The sequence below is a fragment of the Convolutriloba macropyga genome, chromosome 10 (genome assembly GCF_964194025.1).
Source record: "Convolutriloba macropyga chromosome 10, txConMacr16.3, whole genome shotgun sequence".
NCBI lineage: Eukaryota > Metazoa > Xenacoelomorpha > Acoela > Convolutidae > Convolutriloba > Convolutriloba macropyga.
The window spans coordinates 30,819,301-30,832,094 of NC_134477.1; the positions used below are offsets into that span (position 1 = coordinate 30,819,301).

General features: G+C 36.9%; 3 protein-coding genes across 3 annotated transcripts in view; 1 reads left to right on the forward strand and 2 right to left on the reverse strand.

Annotated features, from left to right (window-relative positions):
* Positions 1-1,548: 1,548 nt before the first annotated feature.
* On the reverse strand, positions 1,549-2,547 carry LOC142347987 (uncharacterized). The gene has a single exon (XM_075399151.1). It carries the CDS (start codon positions 2,545-2,547, stop codon positions 1,549-1,551), a length of 999 nt encoding a protein of 332 aa, XP_075255266.1.
* A 419-nt stretch (positions 2,548-2,966) lies between these two features.
* Positions 2,967-5,746, reverse strand: LOC142347988 (uncharacterized). Its single transcript, XM_075399153.1, has 4 exons — positions 5,425-5,746; positions 4,924-5,162; positions 3,300-4,676; positions 2,967-3,224 (listed from the first exon to the last, which is right to left on the reverse strand). The coding sequence occupies exons 1-4, from the start codon at positions 5,744-5,746 to the stop codon at positions 2,967-2,969; spliced, it is 2,196 nt and encodes a 731-aa protein (XP_075255268.1).
* Positions 5,747-9,710: 3,964 nt separating this feature from the next.
* The window catches only part of LOC142348437 (azurocidin-like), a 14,765-nt gene continuing 11,681 nt past the window's right edge, over positions 9,711-12,794 (forward strand). The window contains exon 1 of the mRNA XM_075399795.1: positions 9,711-10,097. Within this exon, the coding sequence (XP_075255910.1) occupies positions 9,842-10,097 (256 nt within the window). The 5' untranslated portion in view covers positions 9,711-9,841. The remainder of the gene's footprint in view (positions 10,098-12,794) is intronic.

The following is a 12,794-nucleotide window of genomic DNA, read 5'->3' on the forward strand; positions in this document are numbered from 1 at the left end:
TCGTTATATTCAACAAAGGGAGTATCATCAGAACTCCCATTCAGTGTAGAAAATAGATTTGAAATGGTTATTTTAATTTTGTTTTTTTTTCTACGGAGTTATAGAACTTTAAACCTTTGTGAACATCTGACTCATTTCATTTGTTTTTGTTCACATTTTCTTTATTTTTAATAAACTTTTGTCAATTTCGCTTAAAAACCTGTTAAATATTAATAATAGCGTTATTGTTATTTCTTTTAAATAGAGATGAGAGTTGTTGAAGGATTTGATTCAAAGGTTGGCTGATATTTGGGCTTTTTTTAAGAAGCTCAGATTTTTTTTCATCAAAATGCTCTAATTAATCTTTTATAGCAGATTTTGTTTAATTTCGCCAGAAGTACAAGCCAGAAATCTGCGGGCGTAATTTTATCGTCCTCCGAAAAAGATTATTTTTATTTCTGCTTCCTATGCGAGCGTTGTGGAATTGAAATGTAGGCGGTTTTTGACAACTTAATTGCTTTATTTATAGCAAATTCATCGTTTTTTTCAAAGAGTAACCCGTTTGTCAAATTACATATTTTGAAGCAAATGACTGCATAGAGACTGGCATAGATGAATCAATTGACTGTTTTTGAAGATTGGTCATATTGGTCATTATTAACAAGGCTAATTTTAGGTTGTCTCTATATTTCTACAATAAAAAAATGTACGAACTTAATAGGGCGCTGTCTTTTAATTTTTACTTGTTTTGTTTCTTTTCTGTTAATTACTGGAAAGTTTTTAGACGTGAGTGATTTTAATTTTTGCTCAATTTTTGGCAGAACCCTTTGTCGTGCACATTAGGCTCCAAAAAACATTTATCTTTTCTTCTGAAAACTCACGGTTTTTATGGCTTCAGCACTCTTTCCGTAAAATTGTTCGTTGCGTCGCAACACTTATTTTTGTTGATTAGACTTGCTTTAAACGCTTTAAAGACTTAAATGCTTTATGCTTAAGAAGAACTCAAGCTCAAAAGGAAACAAGTGTTGTTGATAAAATCAGATGAAATTATGATTTCTTAGTTCAAATCACGTGGTGATTTATTGTTGCGTTTGTTGAAGAAGTCATCTTGAATTGAAGTTTTGAAGCTCTCGCAATATGAAGGTCAAAAGGTTGTTAACCACAATATAACCCGGCCTCCTTGAACGAGTTCAATTGAAAAGTAATATTGAAGTCACTTGAGACCTTTTGTCACAAGACATTTCACAGAAAATTTTTGACGAGGAAATTGTTTTCTGAAAATTGATTGTTGTTTGCCTTGTTGTCATCTTCGTTGTCGTAGTCGTCATCGTTGTCGTCTTTGTCGTTGTCGCCATCATCATCCTCGTGGTCATTATCAACATCATCATCATTGTGGTCATCATTGTCGTTGCTGTCATGAAGGTGAATGATTTACAATTAGCTTGACAGACTTCAAAATTTTGCAAATATTGAATGCTGATGATATTAACTTGAATATTGATTGCTCATTGTCTAAGGAACGCTTATCTTCCGGTCTTGTTGTATTAAAATGGATTTGCTGCTGACTTGTCAATCCTCATCCATTGAGTCATCCGCTGTCTTCCATTTGGGTAACTGAGATTCTGGTCTCTCCTTCTCCAATGGAACCAGTCTGGTTACTGGTCGTATGTAGAGCCCTGTTTTCGCTCTAACTTGGAATACTCGTACTATCTTGTCATTTCCGTCGAATATTTTTGTAATCCTTGCCAGTGGCCATAGCATTGGAGGCGTGTTGTCTTCCTTGATGATAACAATGTCATTGACGGCGTGATGTTGTTTGTTATCCTGCCATTTTGGTCGATGTTGAAGTGTTGTCAAGTAGTCCACGGAGGACTTTTTCCAAAATTGTCTGACAATGTTGTTGATGCTTTTGAACCTTCTGTTTAGTGTCCGGTTGTCTTCTTGAGATGGCTCCGGCAAAGCTGTCAGTGGGCGTCCAATAAGCAAATGAGCGGGTGCTAGTGCTGAGGGGTCATTGGCATCGCTAGAGGGGGCTGTAAGTGGTCGAGAATTGAGGATGGCCTCGATTTGAGTGATCAGGGTTGGGAAATTCTCAAAAGACATCTTTGTTGTCCCCACAGTCCTGTAAAAATGTCTCTTCATGGATTTTATTGCGGCTTCCCAGAGACCTCCAAAATGAGGCGTCCGTGGAGGAATCGTCAACCAGTTTATCTGATGTCCTGTAGTGAAGGCATCTACCAGTTCCTTGAATTCTCTGTCCATTAATAATTTACGAAATTCAATTTCTCCCCGAGTTCCAATGAAAGTCCTTGAGTTGTCACTATAAATATTTTCGGGCAGTCCACGTCGTGCTGTAAAACGTTTTATGGCGTCCAGACAGTCCTCTTTGGTCAACGTTGTAACTGTTTCCATATGGACGGCCTTTGTGCTGAAACATACAAAAATGGCAACATACGTTTTCTGCAATTTTCCGCTGCTGTCTTTTGTGCTGAAAGGTCCACAGTAGTCCAAACCAGTGTCGGTGAAATCAAATGATGAAACAACACGTTCTGTTGGCAGATCTCCCATTTGCGGTTGAAGAATCCTGGCGTCGTGGCGAATGCAGGGCTTGCAGTTGTAAATGATTTTTTTAACAGCTGATAGTCCTCCGGGTATCCAAATGGTTTGTCGTAGATAAAATAATGTTAACTGTGGGCCTCCATGTAAGTTCCTTGCATAAGCTTCCCGAATCAGAAGCACTGTGATTGGCGAATCTTTGGGAATCAGGATTGGAAACTTTTTGTCAATGTTGTATGGCGAATTTGCTAGTCGTCCGCCCACGCGAACAACTTTATTGTCTGGGTCTTAGAAGGGAGAAAGTCTGAAAAGTCGTCCTCTTTATGGCAAGAGTTTTTTTCTTCGTTTTGTTGTACTGTTGATCAATTCTTCTTCACTTGTACCTACCTGTTGCTCCAATTCGTTGAAACTTGTTGGTCTAACTTCTTGGATTAATTAGCTGAACTATTGAGTTGTTCTCCTGAGGTTTGCTTCAGTGTCTCTCGTTGCACTTCGTTGTTCATTGCAGGCTGATGTCCCTCAATTGATTCTGACTTCGGCCAATAATCTTCGCTTTTTTCTAGCCAGTTGGGTCCATTCCACCAAAGGTTTTTTTTGGCTAGGTTTGCGGCTGAGATCCCTCGTGATGCGCAATCAGCAGGATTCTCCTCCGTCGGCACGAAATTCCAATTGCTGGATGGAATGATGTTCTGAATTTTTGCAACACGGTTGGCAACGAATGTCTTCCACTTTCATGGAAAGTCTTGCAGCCAAGCAAGTGTTACCGTTGAATCTGTCCAGGCGTACACTTTTGTTGTCGGGAAACGTTGATCGCTCACAGATGATGATACCGCTTCCACCAAGTTTGCTCCAAGAAGTGCTGCACAAATTTCCAACCGTGGAATGCACAAGCTCCTTATTGGTGCAACTCTGGTCTTTCCTGTCAACATCTTTGTGTGAACCGACCCGTCGAAAGAGTGTCGTATATACACAACTGCGGCGTAGGCTGTAGTTGATGCATCACAGAAGACGTGAAGTTCAATGTCCGATAATGTTGGTGAGATTGAAACTACCGTCCTGGGCAGTGTAATAGTTTCCAATTCCCTCAGTTGAACTCTGAGTCGGCTGTACTGTTGCTGAAGGCCTTTCGTCAAAGCTTTGTCCCATCCAAGTCGGTCCATCCAAAGCAGTTGTATAAAAGACTTGAACTGTATGGTTGTAGGTGAAAGCCATCCCAAAGGATCGAAGAGCCGGGTAACTTCCGACAGTATTTCGCGTTTTGTAGATGGTGTCTTTTTGTCTAGGTTTGCTATGAAACTGAAGTGGTCTGGATTTGGGTTCCACTTGACGCCTAAAGTTTTTATACTGTAGTCGTCGCTTTTAATTGTCATCTCGTCGGTAGTTTCTCGAAAATTTGCAGGTAATCTTTCAACAAGTTCTGGGTTACTTGAAGTCCATTTGCGAATCTCAAATCCTGCCTTTGAAAGAACTGCTATGATTGGGTCCTGCAGATACATTGCGCTTTCCAGATCGGCTGCTCCTGTCAATAAGTCGTCGACGTACATGTCTGTCTTGATTCCTAGCTGTACATTTTTGTCCGTAACCTCTTCCGCTAAAACCTGTAATGGACGAATAAAATGGAACGCTGATGATGCTATTACGTACGTGACACGTGTCATCCTAAATGTCTTTATATCTGTTGAGTTTGGTTCCTTCCAAAGTAGTCGATGATAGTCTTTATCTTCGACGTCCAGTTGCACTTGTCTGTACATTTTTGCAATGTCTGATGAAAGGGCTACAGAATACATACGGAAACGGATCAGGATGCTGAATAGATCTTTCTGGATCTTGGGTCCCACCATCAATCTATCGTTCAAAGAAATTCCACTGGTAGTCTTCGCTGAACCATCAAAGACTACACGCAGCTTCGTAGTTGTGCTTGAGTCTTTGAACACACAGTGATGGCTGAGATAGTAGCTTTTCTCTATGGGCAGTAGCATCTTCTTTGCGGGTACTTCTTCCATGTGTCCTAGATTAATGAACTCATTGATGAACTCGTTGTATGGTCTGTACAGATCAGGCTGTTTCTGAAGTCTGTGAAGAAGACTTCTAAGTCTTTGTCGTGCTTGCTGCTGTGAATCCCCCTGTTCTCCAATTTCTTCCTTAAACGGCAGTTTTACGATGAACCTTCCTTCAGGGCTTCTTCTTGTGGTTAACTTGAAGTGTTCGTCACATCTTTTCTTCGTCGGTCAGATGTTTAGTTGCAGGCACTTCCTCGATTTCCCAAAGACACAGTAAACTGACTTCAAATGATGACACAAATCAGGTTTGCAAACTGGAAGAATTGGAAGTTTGCACGTTTTTGCGTCCGATTACTAACCAACCGAATACTGATGGTCGATAGGTAACGGGAATGTTTGGTTCTTTCAGTCGGTTGTTCCCAACCACCAAGTCCTCGTAGTGTCCAGCTCCAATGATTAGATCAATTTGGGCGCGCTTGTTAAAGTCGGGATCAGCCAACTGTAGTTCCTTTACTGTCTCCCAATTGTCTGTGTTGATGTACCGAGAAGGCAAATCGTTTGTCAATTTCGTTAAAACTGACGCGTCAATGATAATTGGTGCTTTATTTTTTGGTTGAATGCAGAGGTCTACAAATCCGCGATTAGTTGAGATTTCATTTCCTCCAAGTCCAAAAACACGAGTATTGTTCCTCTTTCTCTTTAGCTGAAGTCTTTGTGCTGCAGCTTCAGTTACAAGATTATTCTGAGATGCAGAGTCCAGAATTGCTCGCAGATATACTATTTCTTCTTGGACATTAACAGGAACAATTGCTGTTTGAAGAAAAATTTCCTGTGTCATGGGTGAGGGCTGCTGTTATCTTTTGATCGATAGTTACTTGTTCTGAATTACTGCTTGAAGCTCCAGATGTAACCTTTTCCTGTTTCCCTGCGTTTGCTTTGCGGCTGTTTCCAAAAGAATTTTTCACTTGATTGTTGACTTGATGCGCATCTTCTCGATGCAACAAGGTGTGATGCTTACGTCCACATTGGCGGCATGAAGAACCTTCGCAGTTCTCTGATCGGTGTCCTGGTCGCTGACAATTGAAACAAAGTCCTTTGAATTTGATCAACTGGGCTCGCTCCTTGACACCTATAACCTTTGAACTTCCCACATTTGAAAATTCGGTTTTCCTCTTCACAACATTTGCGTTGCTGATTCGTTGTCGTAACATGAGTATGAAGTTGTCTCTGTGCTTGATTTTGTTACGATTGCGATCGTTTTTCGTTATTTGATGAACTGCTGCTTGGTGCTGCTGACTCCAAGGCTTGAACACGTTTGTCCAGGAAAGTCTTTAGTTCCTGATAGGTCTGTAGTTCTTTCCCTTTTGAAGAAAGCTCCCAGAACTTTCATGTTTCGGTGGGCAGTTTTTCTGCGATGAAGTACACAAAGAAGGGGTCCTGATGCTCAACTGGTTGTCCCATGTTCCGGAAGAAAGTCTATGCACCTCAATTGTGTCGACAAGTTTTCGTAATTCCCGAGTGTTTTCGTTTGAAACTGGTCGATAGGAGACAATTCCATGGATATGGGCTCGCAGTATCTATCTTTTATTGTCGTATCGATTGTGCAAAATTTCCATTGCAACATCGAAGTTGTCGTCGGTGAGTGTGATTGAAGTTAACATCTTCGAGGCTTCTCCTTTCACTGCTGACTTCAGTTACTGCAATCTCAAACTGTTTGTCAACTGATCGTTATCTATTACAGCTCCCTTGAAGCGATCGAAAAACGAGATCCAGTCCAAGTAGTTTCCGGAAAAACTGGGCAAGTCGAGCTTCGGCAGATTGATGTTCTGTATATTTCTCGAAATCGTGGTGCCTCCGGCTGCAAATGAGCTCTCTTGTGACGAGTGTCTTGTCTTTCGCTGAACAAACCGATGAACATAGTCAATGTTTTGGCATACCTTGTCGTCATACTCCCCTGTCTCAACAATTTCATCGTCCAAGTTGTTGGTATCATCAAAAAGGGACTGAATCTTTTGGTTCTGCTCAGATAAGAAGGCTTGCTTCTTCTTCAAAAATTCAACTATCTGCTGCAGTCGCATAAGATCGTCTTCATTGAGAAGTGTGAACGGTTTGTGCATTATGCCCTCTGCTTCATTGTAGAGTTTTGTTGCAACTCCTCTGTGAGCCCCACGCGACTTTCGAAGAAGTTCTAGATTTTCTGGCATGTTTCTGATATGCTGTTCTGTGCTTTGTTCTTGATGCTGTTCTTTAGTTGTATTCTTTGGCTGTGTTCTTTGTCTTTATCTGTTGCTGTAAATCTTTTGTGACTAAAAGCTCAGAAAACAAGTTAAAACAGCGCAAAAGTTGTAAATATAGGGTTGTATCTATCCCCCCAACAAAAGTGCGACCAAATTTAACGCGCGAACTTAGTCTTACTACCTCAAGGGGCAAAGTAAGCTAACAAAAACCGAGTTCTCGATGAGAACTAGAGAGAAAGATTGACTTCCCCTGAAGTTTTCCAAAAAAATTTGCTGAATCTTGAGTATACAGTTACCCCACTAGATATCCTCTACCGGGTCCCTTGGTTAGATTAATCAACCTAGTTATACAAATTAATCAACTTGAATAACATGTGGGGGGATGATGGTATCTAGTGGGGGGTCCGCTTTTCAATATCCCTTTAAGTTTCCCCTTTTTAGGTTATCAACAAATTTTTGAGAGAGTGAATGCTTTGGGTGCTTAATGCTTTGACTATTTTATCCTTAAACTATTTTTCGGCGGACTATTAAATGTTGCGTCGCAACACTTATTTTTGTTGATTAGACTTGCTTTAAACGCTTTAAAGACTTAAATGTTTTATGCTTAAGAAGAACTCAAGCTCAAAAGGAAACAAGTGTTGTTGATAAAATCAGATGAAATTATGATTTCTTAGTTCAAATCACGTGGTAATTTATTGTTGCGTTTGTTGAAGAAGTCATCTTGAATTGAAGTTTTTAAGCTCTCGCAATATGAAGGTCAAAAGGTTGTTAACCACAACATTGTTTTTGAAATATTAGTTTATGTGTTATTACTTTGTAGTCTTTTGAATATCTCAAGCACAACAAAAAATCGAGGCACAATCAACCTTTACTTTTTATCGTAATTAAAAACACACTATAAAAAAGAAATTGGTGTTGATATTTGATAACAAATAATCGAAGTAATCCTTCCATTTTTAGTGAAAAAAGCTAGTCGTCACCGCGTTTTAATGTCTTGAGAATGGAATTTTTGGTTTTGATATTTCAAGCTTTCATTGTTTTTTTTATTTTCAACGTTTGCCCACTTGGATGTTCGTTTTTTTCTTGTCATTTTATTACAATTATAAAGTGTTACAAATGACAATATTTGCAAATTAGGAAATTGCAATTAAACATGATTATTGTTCTGAGTGAATGTATTATTGTTTTAACAGCGTCGACAACTTTTTCTCGCAGAAATTAGTTAAATGATAAATTTATGTCCATATTTGCTGCTCTTTTTGTAATCTAGTAATAATGGCAACGTTAAGTGGCTTCCTGTGGCGGTAGAAATGAACCTGTTTAAGGAATTCAGTTCAAAGCTAATTGTTTTCTTTACTTTGAATGTATTTGTTTTGAAAATAATCATTGACTTTTTGAGCGTTGCTGAATCTTTTTAAACCTTATTCCTGTTTACTTGAAATTTAGTGTGTATAGGGTCAGACTGCATCTTTTTCTCCGGTATGGGAAAATTTGAATCTTAATGTAATTGTAGCTTTGATGTTTAAACTATCTGTTTGTGTTTCTACAATCTTTCATAAAACTTTGTGATTTTGTTTTGTTTGCCAATAATTGAGTTCATTTTAAAACATCATTACATAAACGCATTGAAAACAGGTCGTATTCCAACTGAATTCATCCCCCCGGAAATACATATGAGAAGTTATCCATTTTACATATAATTTTTATTCAACTAATAGCTTGGGCATTGAGTTTTCTTTATTGTTGACCATTGTGTCGTTCTTTTATTAGCCGTAAGACATATTTTGGACAATGAAAAGCCTCAATGGCTATCTATAGAGTTATACATGAATGCCATTCAATTCATAGCTATTGGTTTTCTTGACTTTGATTTTTTTTTTCAAAATATATGAACGCATTTTTTAACTTTGCTCTTTTCGGTCATTTATTGATCTAGATGCTAGTCTCATTAAGAAAAAGTCATGGATCTTCTAATAGTTAAGTACAGGTGCATTTGTTCAATTAAGCTTTTTGTGTTGCTTTTTTCATTCTGATGGGTGGTTTCAAAAAATGAACATTGAGTTTTGTTGGTAATTAATGTTTGTTTTATTTAAATTTATTTTGTTGTTTTTCTTTTGCCGTAGTCTTCTTAATAACAAATCTCGTCGATCCTCTAAAGCGGCATTATTTATTTCTTTTAATGGTTTGAGCTTAAACCTATTTCAGAAATGTGGATGAAATGGGGTCGGAACATTATGCGCAAAATCACGTTACCGATCCTCCTTTTTGCATTAAGACTTAATTAGAAAAAAGTCTTTTTGCACAATGTTTGCTAGTAAATTTAAACGAAAGAACGCAATTAGATTTAACATTTACTAAACGAATTGTATAAGTTGTTGATCGGACTTCTTTTCGGAAAAATTTTGTTTAGTCAATTCGTTGGTCATAATATGTGTTAGATAAACTGCGCAACTAATTTTCACCAGCTTCCTACCCTATATAATAGCATAAAAACAAAATGAGACAATTAGAGCAGGGCTCGACCGAAAGGTCTCGCGAGATTCTTGTAAGATAACTTTTATAACTATCATACAAATTCTTGCGTTTTCTCAGCATAATCCTCTGTCATGCAAGACATTACGAGATAGCCTTCCGGTCTCTACTGAGGTGATTAAAATAAAATTTGCGTCCCTGGGGGACAAAGGAATGGCTGCTGTTTAGCCCCAATCAGTTTTCTTATTGTTTCCTAGATTTGTACCATGATTGGCTAACTGATTACCACTATAGTTCTCTTTTATTGACTACAACCATAGGCCCCTCTGAAACAAAATAAGTTCAGCTGACTTAGTGATCTTTAATTAATTCAAGAATGGAAATTATGACTGGTATAGACGAAGCTTGCTTACTAAATTGATCATGAATTTTGGTTATATTGTTTATGAACAAAATATCATTCACGCCTGCAAAACAATGAATCAATAAACGATATTGAACTTAATTATATTTTATTATTAGGATCCATTCTTTATTGTAACAATCACTGCGCGACGACAGGCTTACAAATAAGATTCTCTAAAAATTTGAAAGAAAATGCAGGCATATTCAATATTGACATTTTTCTGCTTCATCATGAAAGTTGTACCTTACCTTTACGAAGAACAAGATAGCAATATAAGCAGTCAAAAGAGAAGCGTTATACACACTCTGATTAATGGTCGATCCACAAAGAACAGACCTTTTTCAGTAGTACTGAAACGAATCTGGGACAGAAAGAGGTTTTGTGGAGCGACAATTATCCATTCACAGTGGGCTATCACTGCTGCACACTGTGTACACAAAATGAACGGTTAGAGCTTAAAAATAGCCTTCCCCTTTGAAAGAAGATAAGAAGATGGTTGTCTTGTCTGAATCTGACAGAATCTGTAAAGATAACCATATTTTTGGCCAGATGTTTGCAAGAAGCGTTTTGTGCCAGATATACCTTCGTTTTTCTGAAAAATCTTGCAAGATGAATTCTTTTCTTCGCGGAATTGGAAGATTACAAATGTTCTCTCAGATTCTCCTAAAATTTTTGTCCCAGTTAGGGTTTTGCATGGTTTCCTTATTTCACGTACCAGTATTGCATTATACATCAAATAAGTAAAACCTTAAACAGAAAAAAATGAAAAATGAGAAAATATTAGTTCACAAATTGAGACATCAAAGAAACGTGGAAAAAACCTACCTACAAGGGAATCGTTTTGGCTGTTTTTTATCTGTTCATCTTAGACAAGCAGAATTCACGCCCAAAGTCAAGAGCAAGCAACTGATCTGCTCATTTCCGGAAACTTTACTTAATTTTTTTTGAATTTAAACTTATAGGAGAGACTTGAGGAACTGGATTTATTTAAAGAAATTAGTGCATTTTTTCATGATTTGCGGACCATGGGCATACCTCAAAGGCCCAAGGGAAATGGTATGAAATTATCGCAAAATATTATATAATGAATTTGTTTTTTTAAGTGACAGTTGAAATTTATTAAATCAAATTGGTTTATACAAAATAATGAAAAATAATACAAATATTTGTTTGAGAAAAATGAAACATAATAAACGATTCATATTCAACTATTTTTCTTTCCAGCAAGAATTGAAATAATCCACACCATTTCAAATAATCAATTCTGAATGGTTTCTCAGAACAGTGCGCAAACGATATTTTCATTGTGAACATATTTTATCCTAAGTAGTTTTATAGAGAATGAAATGAGCTCTATAAAACAGAACTTAGAGATTTTTGGGTTAAATCGGATTTCGTAAAACGCCGCGGCAGCATCTTTGAGAATGCATAACTTTGAATTTTTGAGCTGTACGAAACACAAAACGAAATAAAACGAAAAAAATTGGCGAACGAGTTGAAAATTTTATTTTTCAACAGACTTCACAATTTTCTGTAATCAGATGTCATATTATTACGTCAAGTTTTAATTAACTATCTTTTATAGTTTTTTAGTACGGAAAGCAAAAATGATTCATTTTCTCTGGAAGAATTGCCGAAATATGAAGTTTTTATCTCAATTCTTCTGGGTAATTTTAACACGTTCTCCATTTTTCTTGCCTCTAAAGTTTCGAGCTACTCTGAAGGCTGTCATCATTAATTACATGTCTGGTTTTCGTGTTTTAGGAAAAAGTGGAATTCTTTTCCTAGTTTTCTTCAGTAGAGACCTGTTTATAGCTTTTACAGTTAACAGCTTTCTCTTACAATAAGCCTCATTCGTATCGTACCTTTTCCAATTGGTTCAATTTTCATTTCTAAAAGTACTTGTTTTCAACAAAAAGTGTTTTTTTTTTCACTCATTAACAGTTATATCTTATTTTACCTTTCAATTTCTTTCCTAAAAGCCCTTTACATTATTTCTGGCTATAAAACGCTGTAAATGTAGATTACTCTAGTTTTTAACATATTTCATATGCGACTGGCTTTAAAAGAAGTGTTTCCTGTTTCACCAAGCAAAATGAATAGTTGCTTTAATTTTGGAATCCTGTAGGGCGATGACTTTGGAAATTGGTTTTGTTTTGAATGGATATGAACATTGGCATTCAATCACTCCTAACCGAGACTCCTTGTTGTTCCGACCCTCTTGAGGGGGGAGGAACTATATACTCAACTGGGTTTTTTTTTTGTTCCGTGAATTTTCGCCGCTCGATATATTCATCGTAGAGAGTTGAGACTGGTATCATTAGAAAGCTCATCCAGCGTAGAATATGGAATTAAAAAGATTTTTTTAATTTTCGTTTTCTACAGGGAGTTATCGAGGCTTAAACTTCTGAGAAAAGAAGAGTGAATTCACGTTGTTTTTAGTCACATTTTCCGGAATTTTTGCCTAAATTTTCGGCAATTTTGTTAAAATTTGTTATAATTTTTAAGAAAAGTGTCGTTGATTTTATTTTTGAAGACGAACAAGCATTTTTGATTGTTTTGATTTAATTTTTTGGTCAAAAAATCTGGATAAACATTTCAAAATTTAGCCTTTTTCATCAACAACAGCACGAAATAAGCTACTTTAGTCCACTTTGATTAAATTTGCCTATAGTACACACCCAAACAACACTCATACAATCTTTGTAGACTCAGAGGGAGGCTATTTCTACTTCAGAGTCCGCAGAGAGTGCCTTGTAGTTAAAACTTTGCCGTTTTTTGCTAACTTTACTCGTTGATCATTAAAAAATGCAAAATTTATTTTGAGTTTCAACTCAGAAATTATCTATATCTACAACATTCGAAAAATCAATTGTTCTTAACGGACAATAAGTATTAACAGGGGTAGTTTTGGGCCATTCTTGGACTGTTACAATCCAAAAAAAATCGGGTTGTAATCAGTCGGTCTTTTTTTTTTTAAAAAAAGACTTTTTTTTAATAATAAAGAACAGAACATATCAAATCAAAGCTCAGGAGTGATAGGTCCAACCAATATTAGAAAACCAAGAATAGAAAAACCGATATTCTGATATTAGCAGATAGCTGATGGCTTTTATGACTTTCAAACCCATCGTTTTCCAAAAT

Bases quoted from the DNA above. Each gene is read 5' to 3' on its own strand.
- LOC142347988 (XM_075399153.1), bottom strand. From the start codon at position 5,746: ATGTTACGACAACGAATCAGCAACGCAAATGTTGTGAAGAGGAAAACC. The intron at 5,163-5,424 runs GTAATTCAGAAC...GCGGATTTGTAG, and splicing joins TACATCTGGAGCTTCAAGCA to ACCTCTGCATTCAACCAAAA. The intron at 3,225-3,299 runs GTAACACTTGCT...GCAAAAATTCAG, and splicing joins ACGCCTGGACAGATTCAACG to AACATCATTCCATCCAGCAA.
- LOC142347987 (XM_075399151.1), bottom strand. From the start codon at position 2,547: ATGGGAGATCTGCCAACAGAACGTGTTGTTTCATCATTTGATTTCACC.